This window comes from Sylvia atricapilla, chromosome 10 (assembly GCF_009819655.1).
Source record: "Sylvia atricapilla isolate bSylAtr1 chromosome 10, bSylAtr1.pri, whole genome shotgun sequence".
Classification (NCBI taxonomy): domain Eukaryota; kingdom Metazoa; phylum Chordata; class Aves; order Passeriformes; family Sylviidae; genus Sylvia; species Sylvia atricapilla.
This window is the reverse complement of record NC_089149.1, coordinates 26,153,077-26,165,148: the sequence shown is the minus strand read 5'-3', so window position 1 is coordinate 26,165,148 and position 12,072 is coordinate 26,153,077. Positions and strand designations below refer to the sequence as shown.

Genomic DNA, 12,072 nt, shown 5'->3' with positions numbered 1-12,072 from the left:
TGTGCCTGCTGAACCCCTGCTCTGCACAGCCCGTAACACAAGGCTGCAGCTGCCCCGGTGTCTCCGAGAGGAGCGGGGCAGACACAGCGCTCAGCCCCAGCTCTCCATCTGTGGGGCAGGGCTGGCTCTGCTCCAGGCCCACAGCAGGAACAGCAGGAGCAGCACCAGCTCCCAGCTGGGTCACACACTCGGCACAGGGCACAGATGACTGACAGATCCTCTGATCCATACACAAAGAGGATCCCCTCCACCCATTCTCAGAACCACAAGTGTCAAGCCCTGTCAGCTCTGGCCATTTCCCCAGTCATTTACTTCCCCTGCTTGACATGATATAAATGAGAAAAAAGGGACAATAACACGCCCTTACATCCTTGTGCTAGACAGTCTCCAACAATTATGGAGACATCAGAAAGCTGAAACATCTGGATCCAATTCCATACTCTGTTACTTTTTTTAACTCTTCTCTCCCTGTCTTCCCCTCTGGCTCAAAAGGCCGTATCAGCACTTGCACACCTTTACATGTATTTGTGAACAGGAACACACTGAAGGTTAAATGTCCACATGTCACATCTAAGCAGCTATAGGACTTAAAAATAACACAAGAGCCTCTAAAACAGAGACTGGGCTCAAAGACTGTTTTGCATAAAGGACCCTTGGGAAACCCTTCCCTTCATGATAAAGATGAGAACTGGTTCAAGTCCTGTTCAAAACTTTATAGGTATCAAGTTTTTACTAAAACTTCAGATTCAGGAAGCTTCACATGGCCCCCAAGAAATTCTTCCTTCTACTCCATTAGATGAAACAGAAGGCAGTCACTCAGGGTAGGGCAAGCATCTCGAATTTATCTTCAGTACAAGTGTTCAAGGATACATTACCACAGCCAATACAAAATTCCTAAGAGCAGCTCATTCCATCAGTTACTTTTTCATTATGAAGATATCATTGCACCATTCCTATCTGCAAGCTCAAACCAGTTTCTTCCTTTTCACTCAGGTGAGCAGCACATCAATTGTCTTAAAAAAGACCAACAGCATACAACTATCAAAGGCTGTGGCAAATCACAACTAAACTATCAAAATCCCAGTCATTACAGCATTACTGGGTAATTTTCAGAAAATTAGGTTTTTCGAACTACTGCATTTACTGGTAAATATATTTGAATAAACATAGTGCTCTAACTGGCATTCTGAGGAGAAGTCAGACTAAAATATTTAGCTTTCTGAATAGTCATCTCAGTGAAAATTCAAATGTTTTCTTTTTAAGCTAATACCACATTTCATATGCAAAGAAGCAAACCCAACAGTTTCCATGCAAAAGCTCGTATTATGCTTGCACACTATTAAAGATTCCCAAACAATGATCTGATTCCTAAGGGATCCTACCCTGACCTGAAGTATCCAGAAAGCAAAATTGCTTAATCCTATACCATCCCAGTAAAACAGTTATTTTGAAAATACAGACAGTAATAAGTCAAAATTGTAACTACACTATTTAAGATCAATTTTATTACTTCAGATGCTGTTAACCCTTGTAATTAAGATCATATACAAAATTCACCTAGGAATGAAAACTCACTCACCAACAGAAGGAATCTAACAGCATTTTCACAAAAATCCAGCAAATCCCCGTTATGTCACAACATACTTTGTTAAAGGCACAAGCTTCGACCAGTACAAGCTGCAAAGCCATCAAGTGTTAAAACTTTCAACAGTTATTTACGAATCTGCTTCTGTCATGAAAAATACCCATTACTTAAATGCCAAGGTCTGCTACAAAAGAACAATTCCGCAAGTTGTACAACTTTAGGGTCTTCAGTCTATCCTTGCTCCAACTGCAATATATTTAAAACATTCTTAGCTATGGATTTTCTAAATTTAACTCCTTCAGTTGCTATGATACCAGCACCAAAATGAATGTTATACAGTGCTTCTTACCAGATCAAGCAAAAGCATGACCAGACATTCAAAAATAACCTTGTGTTTTCTTGCTCGAATCACGTCAATGAAATGGAAACACTGAAGCCTGGCTGATAGGATAACCCACTATCAACTCCATAGTTTGTGACTCCTTTCCCTATCCCCTCTTCCACAGAAGTACAGGACACACTTATTATACAACCAGACACTACAGCTCAACACTTACAACCCAGACTGGAAGGCTGTTGAAGAACAAAGGGCACAACTATGGAAGAGTAACATCCACCTGAACTACTCAAGTGCCCCTATTACACCAAGACCTGTCTGTCTATACACATAGTTAAGACTCACAGTAACCCAGGTGGGGCCTAGTCTAGCAGAAAAATAATATTCAGCCACTGGGTTGTTGGAGTTATTTTCTACAGCTCCCAATCTGCTCCACTGCAAAGCTCAGAACAATTTCATTTCTTAGACATTCAATGACACATCTACTCAAGATGAATGTAAAAGTTTGCTGTCATTTATTTGCCTTTTTACCTGGACAGACACTTAAAAATTGGCTGGCTGCTTTGTGGATCTGCTTGGGCAGTGGCAATAGAGTGGTTTGTATCAAGAGCACTTGCTGCAAGTCCTCACTCAGATAGAGGCAAATATGGAGTGCTCATATAACTTGTACTGAAAAACAAGTCAAGACACTGCTGAGTCTTCTCCCTGCACCACAGGCAGATCTTCATTTGAATACTGTATGTTCCAATCTATTTGCATAATCATTTTCAATGTCTCCTGTGTGCAGTTGGCAGCCATCAAATGAGTCCCTCACTGAAAACCCAAAAGTGTCAACTGTCTCTTCTTAAACATAAAACAACAAAAATGGGCAAGAAGGACTCCATGCAGGAACTGAAGTTTGCACTACTTATTAAAATCATACTTCCATTTGATGGTCGAAGCTGCTAACATCAAAGTTATATTTGCACACATCAAAATTTAATTAAACAGACTGCATAATTTGCATAGTAAATAAAGTATCTGAGTAAAAGGAAAACCAGTCTAATCTACTTTTTATTACTAGATATATTTATAAACATGGGTCATATAGAAAAATTTTGAAATCCAAATAATCCAGTATCCTGAATATCACATGTATCACACAGAGCAGTACATGGCTGTGCTAAAATATGTAAATCCCAAAGGTAGGATTTATTTTAGTAAACACACAACTTTCAGTTCGTAATTATTTTCATTCTTTTAATTACAGTATATTTTCTATATTTTGCCTTTATCATATTACAATTCCCTTTTTGTTGAATAATCTATGAAGTACCTGATATGTAGACATATATCAATATTTCCTCCATTTCAATACATAGTTATGCATTTTTAAAATAATTTGTTACCTGTGCACCAAGCTCTTTCATGTTGGGCTCAAGTTCACTAAACAGATCATAGCCTTGATGGAAAAAAGCCAGATGTGCATACATAAACGATAACATCTAGAAGGAACAAAGTAAATATTTATTCTCTTAAAATTATATCCCATATCACATAAATATGTCACTTAATTCACATAACCTACAATTTCAGGTTTAATTTCTCCTCTCATGTTCTGACATTTTTACATCAATACCTCACAGAGCTTCCAATGTTGTAAAATAAATGTGCAAAGTAAATGAAGAGAAGAACCAAGCCACAAATCTCAGAAATCAATTGGTCAGATTAACCCCAAAAGAAATCTATTTAATGGCAGAAAACTACTTTTAATTCACATCACCTGAAATTTTTCTTATCTCCTGTTTAGCTGGGACACATTAGAGATGGGCTATAGAATATTTTACTAATGATTTAAACCCATAACCCTATGAACACAGCTGAGAAGACTGTCCAGCCTTAAAACAGAAAACAAGTTGGGAAGGTGCAGAGCAGAATAGCAGCAGTTACAAACCAACCTAACTAAAGTTTCTGCTTTTTAAGGAATTAAGAAAATTATGGGAGAGCAACTTGAGACCTTTGAAAGAATAGCACTGTTTAAGTTGTCACTCTCTATATCAATAAACTTCTAACAGAGATAATGTGAAGTTAAAAAGGAAATAAAATGTGAAGAAAATTGGCATGCAGGTATAGCTTTATATTAATTTAGCAGATACCATATTAGTCATATTAAAATATGCCCTGTTCTTAGGAAGAGCAGAATTCATCTTAGAATAAATTTTAAGTAGCACTTACTGTTTACAAAGTAATCAACCAGACCTAAACAGCAGAATTCTTGGCAAACAAAGTTTGATTTTAACCATGGTAAACACATACCAAAGGATCAAGAGCAGGGAAAACCTGTAAGTGCTCAAATCTGAACCAGAAGGATTGTCATAAACAGTTAAACATGTATGCCCAGCTACAGCAAAGGGCAAACTAACAGTCACCAAATTGCCAAATGTACTGATAACATTTTCATCAATGAAAGGACTAAATTTTTAACATACTGCTTTGTGGTCATACTTTTAATTTCAGATAGATTAAAATATTTGATATACAGAGGATAAGGTATATCTTACCGATTTTAAGATTTCTGCTCTCCTTTTAGATTGAAGAACATTGATCTAGGAAAAAAGAACAAACAAGCAATTTCTTTTATTCTAAACTTATTTTATTTGCAATTTCTCCCCAAATAATCACAACCATAGCTTAAAACATTGGAAGAAGACAGCTCAATGTCAGACTTCCCAAGGTACTTTTAAAAGAAGAGGCACTCTAGTTTTGTCATGATATCAAAGTGATGCAATCAGAGAATACTTGCAAAGCTTGAGCTTCACGGTGATAGTCACAATTTTCTTATATCAGTAGGGAAAATACAAGACACCACGTGCTAGCTAGAAGTAATATAATACACCTTTGAAGCAAGGCAAATAGGTTCTCATTTTCAAGAGATTGAATTCAAGATGTTTCAAGCAGTGTGAGCTAAGCCAGCCCACCAGCTCCTTGCAGAAGCTGGACTCAGCACTGCTGCCAGGGCAGGGTCACTTTTCCCCCTGGACTCACAGTATCTCAGTATCCCAAAAGCAGTCCCAGGCAAGCAAGAACGTAATAGTCTCAATAAGTAACTTGCCATGTATGCCTGTGCTTTTAAGCTAGCTGAAGTCATTGATTAATGGTATTGCCCTAGAACTTGAGGAATTTCACATTATATGGAAAAAATAACCGATTTTTCACGTTCACCTAGTTTCCTTATCTTCTTTGTTCCCTAATCTTTAAAGGTTGCCATCCAGAAGTAGAGATTTTACTTTAAAAGACCCACTTAGCAGAAACAGGCATGATTTTGTAATTTAACACCTCGAAGTCAGTTTAGAATTTCAGAAAAATAAATAACCTTGCTGAAGCTATAATCGAAACCAGATTGCACTTCTGTACTTAAGTGGTCATTATTTTGGAAAACTTTCTGCAGCAAAAATAATTAAGATTCGTTTGTACAGAATAAACCCTCAGCCTGTGAGGCAAAGAAAAATAAAAATAAAAGGAAAGCAAAGGTTTTGAATTACAGTTTAAACCCTAACTAGCCACAAGGAGACCACAGTTGTGAAGCCATTTTCCCAGAAGAATCGCGAAAGTAGAAAGAATTCTTAAAGATGAATGGATTTTTGTCCACGTTGAGAGATGCTGAAACTGTTCGCAGTTACTCTAAATGCATCTTTATCCTGGGAAATTTCAACATATATAAACTTTGAACACACAAATTCCAGGAGACAAGCAACCTGCAGTTCAATGCACACACAAGGAACTGGCCTACTGCAGTAGTGACTGCCAGCTTCCCCCACCATTTAGTGCTAGTACAAATAATCCTGTGGGGGCATAATTCACACAACTTTTTAAATACCAGAATTACCTTAGTGTTTAAAACACAGGAGTTCAGAGTTGACCACTGATTACCATGTCTGTGAACATGCCCAGGCTGACAGGCTCCACTTCATTTTACAACTCATAATGCAGTTTATAGAAAAGTTAATTAAGCTTTAAATAACTGACTGGACTGTCACAAATCAAGATGATAATGTCTAATATAAAATCAGTTTAATTGTAAAGAGCTGTTCTGTGTTCGATCATAGAAGAAGCTTAGACCTATTTAGGAGCCCCCAGCCTCTCATACCATCTGAGTTGCAATAATCTTTTATAGCAAAATAATGTTTTGCTGTAATTGAGGGTAAGTATGAAGCAGATGAATTTTAAGTATTAAAAGAAAATTTATTACTGTATTACACAATACAAAACAGCATGACAAAGAACATCTCTCAACACCCTATGGGAGAGCTTCACTAAAAGGGTAAAGGATAGTTTAAGTTCTTGACTTCCCTTATAGCACAATGCCAAACTCTGAGGCATCTAGACAAGCTGAATACAACCCAAAGCATACAGTTAAAATGGCAGAAGTACACAACATCCTGTATCAGAATTATTCAAGTAATTTGTAATCCCTAGGCTAGGCTATAGTTTTTACTTTAAATATATAATAGAAACTGCAGCATATCCAACTCACGAAACATTCAGGTAAGTATCAGGCAAATACTGGGGATTTTTAAAAATTATTGTTCAACTTGAAAATTAAACTGTGTCATTGCAGCAAGGGCACTGAATACCAGAGTATTAAAGCAATAAGAATGCATCAATTAATTTTCCTCAGATGTTATTAAAAAAGAAATTACTTGCAGATAAAAATCTTCCTTTTTCCCCTAAATCTCCACAGATTCCAAGAAGCTTACAAAAAGAATTTCTAATATTGTAAGGACAAGTCTCTAACCATATTAAACAACTGGTTTTGAAAAGTACCTTTTACTGCTGTCCTTACCTGAAGAACATAATCTAGAGCTATGTGTCGAAAACATTTCCGTGTTGCTGTCAAAATATTGGTTGCTTCCTCTACCTCGTGTTGCTTATTTCTTTGAACTTGGGCATTTTTCACCAGAGCATTCTCCTTTTCTTCACTCACTTTTTCAAACTGTTTCTTTGCATCTTTAAATTTCCTAATATCTCTATGGAAAAAGGAAATATGGAAAACAAGTTAATTCCAGAGCATGAAAAAGAGTTTAAAGCTATGCCAGACAGACAAAGCTTGTGACTGCTATAGCTGCCATCTTTCTCAAATTTTATATTCTTCAATACATGCTTGGGTCAAACAGAAATCCACAAATTATGACAGAAGCTTCTTGTCTTTCCTTTCCAAGGAAAGGACAAAATTGAAATGTAACTGAACACATCTAATGCCTACTGGGGAAAAGCTTTGTCCTCCAAGCCAAGACAATTATGATATATAATTAGATCAGTAATTCATACTATTGCAACATTTCTGCAGCTGGACCTAAAGCCTCAGTGATTTGGGGTGATTTTTGACAAAGCCTTAATACACACTTCTCAATTTATGGGTAGCCATTTACAGGAAGGATGTCTCACCCATTCAAATCAGATTTTTAAAATTCCATTTTATGTATAATTTTCCCACTACAAGTGCAAATTAACTTACTCTTTAACGAAAGTCTGAAGCTGTGTTTTAATTGATCTTTGGATTTGGTCAAACAGAATCTGAAAGAAAGCATTAATATATAGATCAGTAACTTAGATGTACTCATACCTTCTGATTTCAGAAATGCAAATGGCAATTATGCAGAATTAGATGAGAATTATTATTAAACCACTGTGTAACTTATATCAAAATATAAATCCCTTCAGAGTAGTTTGGAAAAAAATAAAAGATAAGGGAGAAAACAAAGAAAATTACACAAATCAAACATCTTTTGCTGCTCTTTTCTTAAAGACTGTATTTATCAGGAGTAAGAAGAGCTCCTGGCATCTTATTCTCTCTGAAAATATGAGACATGCCTAGTTTCATTTTAAAAGTTTATTTATGTTAATTGTACAGTAATATTCCTAAAGAAACAACTTTGAATGTTAAGGAACATTTTTTTGCTCTTATAATTTCACAATTTATCAACAATTAAAAGACAAATGAAGAACATAGAAATAAAAGACATAGAAAGAACATGCTCTTAACTTCTGGCAAAAACTCCAAAACCATGGATTGAAATTAATGCTGAAAATGTAACATACATGAGTATTTAGTACCATCTCCTTTACATGAAATGTTTGTAGAAAAACACCTACTGATGGACTACTAAAAGCAATGGGTGATTCTTTTTAAGAATAAGTGATCAAAGCAATGCTTCCAAAATTTCTTATGATTTGGGAAGGCTGGGAACTGGTGGGCAAAATATAATCAACTCATTCAAATTATAAAGGCTAAGATATTTGTTAATTTTTTAAGGCCAAAGTAGGTCTGAATGTGAGACAATAAGTACGTTCTCTTATGACCCAAAAAATTCTAATTGGAAAATGAAAACACACATTCCTTAAGTTTCATATCTGTCCTGAGTTTTAGGATGGAATGGCTACTGGACAAATCCTTTTGTCACTTCTTACTGCGCAGACAAGAGATGTTGCCTCAATTTCCAGCCTCTCTACACCTCCTGTTCTGGTAACAGTAATACACAAGGTAGCATCACAAAAATTAATTGGCCTAATTGAACAGAATCTCTCATAAAAGGTAAAGATGTTGAAATAATTAAATAATTTTCTTGAAATGATTAAATAATTTTCTTGAAAAAGCAAGTCAAAACCTTTAAGGTAAAAAAATGTTTTCTTTAAATGTTCTCAGTCTTAGATTCTTTATTAAGATTTGGAAATGGGAAGATATGTAATGCCAACTACTGACAGCAAAACCTTTACTAGTTCATATCTCTTTTCTAGAAACACTTAAGGGAAATATGACTGAGTTTAAGCCACTCGTTAGCAGTGGCACTGTAGCTCGTATCCAGTCTCCATGCTTGGAGGTTTTCAAGACCAAAGCAACCTGCTCCAACCTCATATCTGACCCTGATTTAGGCAGGCAGTCAAACCATCCACACCTTCTGAGGCCCCTTCCAACCAGAATTGTATCTACCAGTAACACATGGAAGAACCTGTTTGTATTTCCACTTTGGGAAACCAGAAAAGCAGACAACTAGCATAAAGAACTTCTTGACAAACTGGAAGTCATGTTGGGACTACTCCCACTGCTGACATTTAAGCTTGCCAGTGCTTGTGGAGTGCACCAATCAAGATCAATGCCAAAAGATAAAACCAGATGGGAACTCAAATGATTAGAGGACTCCCAGAAATATGAGCCTTGCATTCTGCTTACAGTAACGAAGAGAAAAAATGTGCTGGGCAGAAAAATACATAGATATCATTCCTCCTAAAAGAACAGAAAGAAGTGCCCAGACCACGATCTGATTAGATTTACAGCCTTGTCAACATACTACCTTTCATACACTCCAAGTCTAAGAAAGCTGCTATTTGCCATAAGCTGTCACAGCTACTCCCCCACTGCTGAATCAGTGAAGATGCTGCATTAGTCTGGTCCCTGGTCTTATTTGTAGCAAAGCCTCACATGAAAAAACTGACAGTCATCCAGAACTCAGTGAGAGCATTTCCTACCCCTTCCATCCTTTCTTTCCTCTTTTTTCCTCTAGCTTTTCCCTCCTGATGGCTTTGTCACCTTAGCCAGCAACAGACCTGTCACTCGGAGCCAGGAAGCCCTGTTAAACTATGCAGATTCAGAAAATGCAATACAGGATCACAACGTCTGGCAAAGCAATTGTGCCTCACTCCTTATGTTTGTGCCCTTGGTAAAAGCCACTTTGTTCTCACTATGCCCTGAGCAAAGCAAGGACATGGAGGGGGAAAAAAGAAAAGCAGGACAGAACTGATTGGTCCTACTTAGATCTGAAAATAAATCTTCTTTAATATGGTTTGTTCTTTGCTTTCTGCCTTCAAACTGCCCAAAAGGGAGAGTTCTGCTATGCTAGATTTTACCAAAGCAGTGCAAGCCATGATCACGTAAAATAACAGCAGCAGTAATACAGGACCTATGTCAGAGGTGTCCAAAAGAGCAAACTATAGATAAAAGACATGGTTAAGAGGGTAACCAGCAGTAAGATGTGTGGTGAAGAGGGACAGCCTGGGTTCATCTGCTCCATCTAATCTGCAGAAATCGCTGACATGAAAGTAATACTTGCTCCAGTACTGCTGCTTTGAACCTTTGTACTCCCTTCTCTCTACAACCCAAGAACCACTGTTCACTTACTCCCTTCTTTACAGTTTTCATTAGATTTGGTGCAGATATGTACACTTTGTATAATGGAAAAAAAAAATCAAACACAATGCTATTAACCTGCTTTGCTTCCCTTCCATTCTAAAAGCATGCATTAAAAAAAAAAAAAGTGCCTAATCAGACACTTTTAGAAAGCCAAGTTAATGCTAACAGATTTCCATTGCATTCTCTCTGTCTTGTCAATTTTTAAACTCCCAGTGGTATGAAAACCCCACACTTTAAGTGTCCTGCATATTTTCAGCACTTTGGAGACACTTCAGTTTGTTTCCAGCAATTTGCTGGGAAATTAACGAAGAGCAGTTGGGCCAATGAAAGAGAAGGAAAACAGAAGAACAAACACATCCTTTTGGCTTTCAGAATACAAGACCAAACCCTTCAGAGGAAAAAATAACAAATTAGTTTTCAACCCAGAGAAAAATGAAGTTTCTGATTAACTCTGACATGCTAAAAATTACAGTTAGTCTCAAATTCTAGCATTTTCTCCTTTCTCCACCCTTGTCTAAACTTGCTATTCTTCCAAAAAGAAAACTATATGCAACTCAGGAGTGCTTCATTTTGTGCATTATAAAGGGCAGGAGAAAAACATAGCAATTATGGAGAAGACAAGCATTATTTCAGACCAGCAAAGGTATAAGATCATAGTTTGCAACTGTTACCATCAGTTTGATTCAAAAAAATGAAACTATTCAGTATTTACTGTCTTAGAGCACCAAATGAAACTCCCTGGATTCTGAGCCCAGACGATCAGACACTTTTCAGTTTCCTCAGGACTCAGCCTGATGGCGACTTGATGGAGAGAGAGACAGCTTCAATCCACTTGTTTAAGAAGCAATTTAATAACACTAAAACAACAATAAGGTGTCCACTGTACTGGAACAAACCAGATCAAGGCAGTAACAATGGGCAAAAAGAGGGGTCTGAGGTCTGACAGGTATTTCTACACCCCAGTGTGGGTGGGGAGATAAGATGGGGTCTGATTAAGAATATTAAAATTCCTGCACCAAAAATTAACCTATGGTAAGTAATACAGAGAATGAGGAACCTTCTAGTAACACTTGCATACTTGAACAGGTGAATAAGCTCCTTGCTTATGGCATTTTGAACAGGGTTTCCCAAGGCAGTTTCCTAGGGTTCTCATCCTCCCTGGGGAAACTGCCTTCTACAACCAAAGCTTACAAATTTCAAATGAAAAATAAACCAAGATGGAAAAAGAAAAAAAAAAAAAAACCCCACCCAGAAAGGGGATATTTGTAAATACTTTGTAAACAAAACATTAATAAAATATTTTTCAGTATCAAATGAGATTTATTTAACACTATTTAAACCATTACTTTGCAAACACTATCAACAAGAAAGCTTTACTGTTAATCTATTATCAAATATAACTGGAGATGAGCTATCAGTGCCATGTTGCAGCTAGAAATACTCACATTATGATAATTGATCATTTCCTGTAAGGTGTCAGAGAACTTTGTCAAACTGGCCTGTAAACAGAACATATAAGTGGTATAAGTTAAGCCCTACTAAACACACAGCACATGAGCAACAGCTCACAGGCTTACAGCTTTTCAGTAAAGAACCTGGAAATTTATTTTCCTTATAGCATGATTATGAGACTAAAACCATTAGGCTAGAAGAACAACATGGCTGGACTATCAAATTAATCTATTAAGGATACAAGCAACAAAAATGTTACTTCTACTTACTAGTATATAAAGTACCAAACTGAAGGAAAGCAGGAAAAATTCAAATTGACTAAAGATATGGGAAGCTCACATAATCTAAAATTAATTTGCAGTATTTAATATTACATACTAAATTAATACATAGTTAATATTTTTTCACATTTAATGCTCTTATTCAGGAAAAAAATATTAACATGTTGCAATCACCAGTGCACACACTAACCTAACACATTTTCTGAAATCTGGAAAACCCATGTCACTGCTGAAACTAAACAGCACAGACACC

At 36.7% G+C, this 12,072-nt stretch overlaps 1 protein-coding gene across 3 annotated transcripts in view; it reads right to left on the bottom strand.

Annotated features, from left to right (window-relative positions):
• Positions 1–12,072, bottom strand: part of ACAP2 (ArfGAP with coiled-coil, ankyrin repeat and PH domains 2) — a 64,784-nt gene that overhangs the window by 32,621 nt on the left and 20,091 nt on the right. For all 3 annotated transcript variants that reach the window (XM_066326401.1, XM_066326402.1, XM_066326403.1), the window contains exons 4-8: positions 11,532–11,585; positions 7,417–7,475; positions 6,745–6,928; positions 4,463–4,507; positions 3,311–3,406 (exon numbers count right to left, since the gene is read on the bottom strand). In XM_066326401.1, the coding sequence (XP_066182498.1) occupies positions 3,311–3,406; positions 4,463–4,507; positions 6,745–6,928; positions 7,417–7,475; positions 11,532–11,585 (438 nt within the window). The remainder of the gene's footprint in view (positions 1–3,310; positions 3,407–4,462; positions 4,508–6,744; positions 6,929–7,416; positions 7,476–11,531; positions 11,586–12,072) is intronic.